The 4,927-nt window shown below is 32.0% G+C and overlaps 1 protein-coding gene across 2 annotated transcripts in view; it reads right to left on the bottom strand.

Annotated features, from left to right (window-relative positions):
• The window catches only part of LOC105114760 (BEL1-like homeodomain protein 9), a 6,370-nt gene extending 3,856 nt beyond the window's left edge, over positions 1-2,514 (bottom strand). The window contains exons 1-2 of one of the 2 annotated variants that reach the window (XM_011011424.1): positions 2,428-2,514; positions 64-1,711 (exon numbers count right to left, since the gene is read on the bottom strand). In XM_011011424.1, coding sequence (XP_011009726.1) covers positions 64-1,596 — 1,533 coding nt within the window. In that variant the 5' untranslated portion in view covers positions 1,597-1,711; positions 2,428-2,514. Of the gene's footprint in view, positions 1-63; positions 2,305-2,427 lie in introns of those variants that run through there. The other variant, XM_011011423.1, reaches the window with a different exon arrangement.
• Positions 2,515-4,927: the final 2,413 nt, after the last annotated feature.

Raw genomic sequence — 4,927 nt, 5'->3', positions numbered from 1 at the left:
GGTGGGGGGGGGGGGGGGGGGGGGGGGGGGGGGGGGGGGGGGAGCAAAGCAGATATAACCAACCTCCTCCTGCAAATATAGGAGCTTTGCCTTCATTTGTTGGTACGCTGGCATATAAGATTTGGAAGAACTGTTTCCTACCCCACAACGACCAATTTCTTCATTTGATCTACAAGAAGTAAAGGGTGAGGCACCTAAATTATTGTCATCATTGGCTTCGTCCCCTGTATCAGCTTCATTAACAGAGTCTCCCAAAACTGGAGGACTAGCTTCTCCACCTATCCTCTTGGGCAACTCAGATGTTCTTACGAGCCCCAGACCCTTAACACCACAGAATTCGTCCATTAGCTCTTGAGCTGGCTTTAAGAATCTAGAGCTACTTAGAATAGTTGCATATCCAGTGAAAGGTCCAAGAGGACCAGCATTTCGAAGAATATTTGTCGCATCTCCTGGCAAGTCATGTAAAGATTTTCCGCAACCTTTACTTAGAATTGATGGCCTTGGCAATGGACACATATAACTTGCCTTGGAAACTTTTGAAACATGATGAGGTTCTTTGGAAAGACGATTCTTTGATTGCAAACACTCAGATTCATTTGCTTCTCCAGACCGAGTTTCATTGACTTTAGATGACTGATTTGACGAAAGAGACAAAGATAAGCCCTGCGTGTTAGCATAGTTTGGAATAGTCCTCAGCTCTTGGGAACTCTTCCTTGTAATAAGACCCAACTCACAACTCCACTGATGAGAGTTCTCATTCGGCCTTCTTATCCGAGCATTGGGGTCATTAAAATGTAAAGTGGATGATTGATTTTCAAACGATGGATGGAGAATAATTTCCTTAGTTCTCCCAACCAATCCCGATGTAACAACATCTTGCAGTGTATTTTGGTTAAGTGGATGAGTGGTAAACTGCCTTTCCCTGAGTTGCTTTTGGTTATCTTGACTAGAAAACTCATCTGAGGGCTCGGCTAGAGAAGATTGAAGCTCAAAATCTCGGTCTTCATTGTAACTAGGCTTGAAATATTGTGTATACGTAGAAATGTCGGTTACCCTTGCATTATTTGACAGGACTTCCACAGCAGACATCAGTTTCTGATTCCTCTCCCCATCAACCGACCCACCTGTGTAATCAACAGTCAAATCATAACCTTGCTCTGAACCTAGCTTTGTCCAGTTGCCACATCCCTGAGCATCATCATTACTGGCTGTAGGTGAAGCGTTTAAGTTCGACAAAACTGGGAGAGGCATGTTAGTAAACGAAGAATTCTCAGCTGCAATGGGGCTATGGAGGTGTGCTGGACCTAGTTCTTGATCAACCATTGCGCCCCTTTGAGCTGACAAAACATTAGAACTTGTTGCAAAATCCAGCACTGCAGATGAGAGAAAAGTAGGGTCATACAGCATGTTCCCGTTCCTAGTATGTCGAACCTGGACAAGATCTGGGGTTAGCAACGGATCAACTGCCAACTGATCCAAATCATTACCGAAGTCCTCTAGATGCTGGACTGAAGCTAAACTTTGCTGAAATCTCAACTTATCTCTCCGGCTTCGCTGTGCTACATGTGTTTCAGGCTGAAAACTCTTTGTTTCCATCCAATCCAAGGAAGCTACTCGCACTCAAGCCTTAATTTGCCAACCTTGACTCCAATCACTTAATCAGTAACCTCATTAAAAATCTAATTAAATGTCATGACATTCTATCTCCTTCCTGCAATACAATCACATTAAATCATCACGCATGGCTCTATATGCCACCTTATTGGAAGATAAGATTATTGTTCTAAAACACCCACACAGCAAGGGACACGGTGCTGACGCAGATCGTACAAATAAAAACAAAGGCATAATGATCAGTCAAAAAGATCACATAAATCTAGAAGAAAGGAAACTAAACACAACTGGAAGCAATCCACTGAAGGAGCTTCATCTTCATCGCTTAGATGCTACAGAACTTGTCCACCTTTTTTCTCATTGTTTTTTGCCTTTTTGTTTTCTTTTTCACATCCATATGGTGTTACAGTACAAGAACTGTAGACCTTTCCTCATCAGAGCAAACAGTGCGAAAGTTCTTCCCCTTTCAGTCCTCACCAAAATGAACCTTAAAATTATTCCCCGTCAGTAATTAACAAATTAAAACTAAAACATTACTCGAATATCATTTTGATTATACTTCACGTCAACTAGTAATAACCCTAATCCCATAAACAAAAAAAAAAAAACCTTCTTGCATGTCATGATCAGTATTTCACATGAAAAGAAAAGGTACATAAATACAGACATAACGATGGAGGTGAAGGTCCCATTCAAGAAAGAAAAGGGTAAGCAAGACTGTAAACACACTTGACCAAGAAGCTTAAACAGTTAACAAATTACCAGCATAAATCTTTAAAAAAATATGTAATAAATAAGGTGGTAAAGGTGTACCTGAAGTAACTATATATATATATTAACGTCAAGATTTTTGAGAGATTGCGGTGAGGGTTCTTTTTGGTAGGAGTAGACACGCAAAGAGCTGAAGTACAATAATTGCCAAGTTTTTATCATTGCCGTTAGCTTTTAACGTTAAAGCGTGCTTTAGCTTCGTCCAGTAAAATTTTGAGGGTAATTTGTTTTTTTAGCAATAATTAATTAATTAATTATCAATGAAACTAATACGTTTTTTAGTTTAAACTTAAAAATCGTCATCATATTTTTATTTAAGAAAAAAAAGGTTTTTATTCAATTAAATTACCAATATCAATTCTTAAGAAAATTGGGAAAGCAAGAGTGTAGAACATGCCAAAAAGGATTTAAAAGAAAAACATCACAACCACAAAAAAAAAAAAAAAATAAAGAAAAAAAAAAGGTTGGTCCAAACAGCAATTTGTTCAGTGTCTCATAACTTATAAACTCATTATTTCCAGGGCTTTTTTAATATCTCATAAGTTTAAAAATAACTTGCAATCACAAGGCATTTAAAAAAGTCTACATCCGTGGATTCTGCTGGATCCATAGATTTATGGTTTGGATCTTTGAAAGTAAATTAAAAGACCCAACAGATGAACAAAAACAAACATTTTTTTATCGAGGAGCAAAAAATTACATCAAAATCAACAAATGTAAGAATAAAAAATCTAAATATATAATTATTATAACTGAAGCTAAAAGGAATGTGGAAAACATTATTTATCCTCACCTCTTAGCACTGGAAAATGTTTTTTTTTTATTTTGATCTTTTTTTTCTTTTATTTTTTATTTATTTTTTAATTTAGTCTTTATATAATATATTTATAGGATTTAAAAAAAATCTAGCATCACAGTTAGTATTAAAAAAATATCTCAGCATTATAATATAATTTATTATTAAAAAATTTTAGTTAAATAAAAAATAATTTAAAAAACTAGGTTAATAAACTTTGTGGAATCAATGATCCGGTTTGTAAGTTTGGCAATAATCCGGTTTGTAAGTTTGGCGAGATAACCCTAGTTATCCTAGTTTAAGGATTTAGAAGAATACTTTTTTTCTAATTAAACTTGATTATGTAATTATCTATTTTTTTCTTTTTATCATATAGTTAAAAAAAATAGTTTTGGAAAAAAAATATGTTATTAAATACTTTTAAAAAAAATATTTCATTTTATTTTCTATAAGATTATCATTGTCTTAAAAAAAAAGTCATAGTATTGATTTAACACTCAATTTTACATTTATTTATTTTTGTTATCATATAGTTAAATAAACAATAATTTAGAGAAAAATAAATTATTAATCTCTATGGAATACATTATTCGATTTGTGAGCTTGACGTATTGACTCAGGTTACTCAATTTATAGGTTTACTCATTAAACCTGATTTGTTTTTTTTAGTTTGTGATTCTTTAATTTTTTTAATTTAACTCTTATTCAATATTAAATTGGTTAAGAAATAAAATTCATGTTTTATTTTTTTATATTTTCTATAAGGTTATCACAGTATAAAATAAATATTTGCAAGGGTTGATGCTGGATTTTGAAAATATTAATGTTATCATAAAATTAAATAAAAATAATTTATAAAAATAACAAAGTTGTTAAACATATTAAAGTATATATCCTAGATCATAGGGTAATCAAAGATCGATCCAATCGAGCATCGTCTTAATATAAAAAGAAATTATTATCTTAAAGTTTTTTTAAAAGTTATACCATATTTTTATTAGTCATCTAACTTATCTTTGAACCCATTAAATTAAATAATTTATTTTTTCTCATGCAGTTTAATTCAAAATTCAAGTGAAGTAAAGAGTTGGATTAATAAGTTTAAAGATCGAATCACTTGATTAGATTTAATTATATTATTAAAATAATTTTTATATTCTTAATTTTTTAAAAAGTTTAGAAAAAAAATTCAATTTTTAATAGAGGTCGTCTGATTATACTAGTTAAATGTAAAAATAAAATTAAAAAAAACAGAGAAAGAGAAAAGAGAGGATACCAATAATTTCCAAGAAACTAAAACCTTAATGAGGGAAAGAGGGAGAACCTCCCGTTAATAGTACTTTAAAGTACCAAGAAATATAATATTTTGATATAAAGGCTTGAATTCCACCTGGTAAGAAAGTGTCAAGGAAGATTTCGAAATAGAATTGTAATTACATTGAATGCCTATCCTTTCAGAGCTGCCAGGGATTTGAGGAATGGTAAGAAATTCAATAAACAAAATGCATGTGTTTGTGTGATGTTGGATTCCATTTTTTTTATTGCATAAAATAAGTTAAAAGTAAAGCTACGTTGGGGATTAAATTATTTATTTTGTATAGATGTATGGTATTTAGAAAACACTTAATTGGAGATATATTAAATTTTTATTTTTATTTTTTATTAATACATTAAAAATATAAAAAAAAACCTACAAAGTATTAATTTGATATTTTTATATAAAAAATTAAAAACAAATTGCAATAC

The sequence above is a fragment of the Populus euphratica genome, unplaced genomic scaffold (assembly GCF_000495115.2).
Source record: "Populus euphratica unplaced genomic scaffold, PopEup_1.0 scaffold576.1, whole genome shotgun sequence".
Taxonomy (NCBI): Eukaryota; Viridiplantae; Streptophyta; class Magnoliopsida; order Malpighiales; family Salicaceae; genus Populus; species Populus euphratica.
This window is presented reverse-complemented; position numbering and strand designations above follow the sequence as displayed.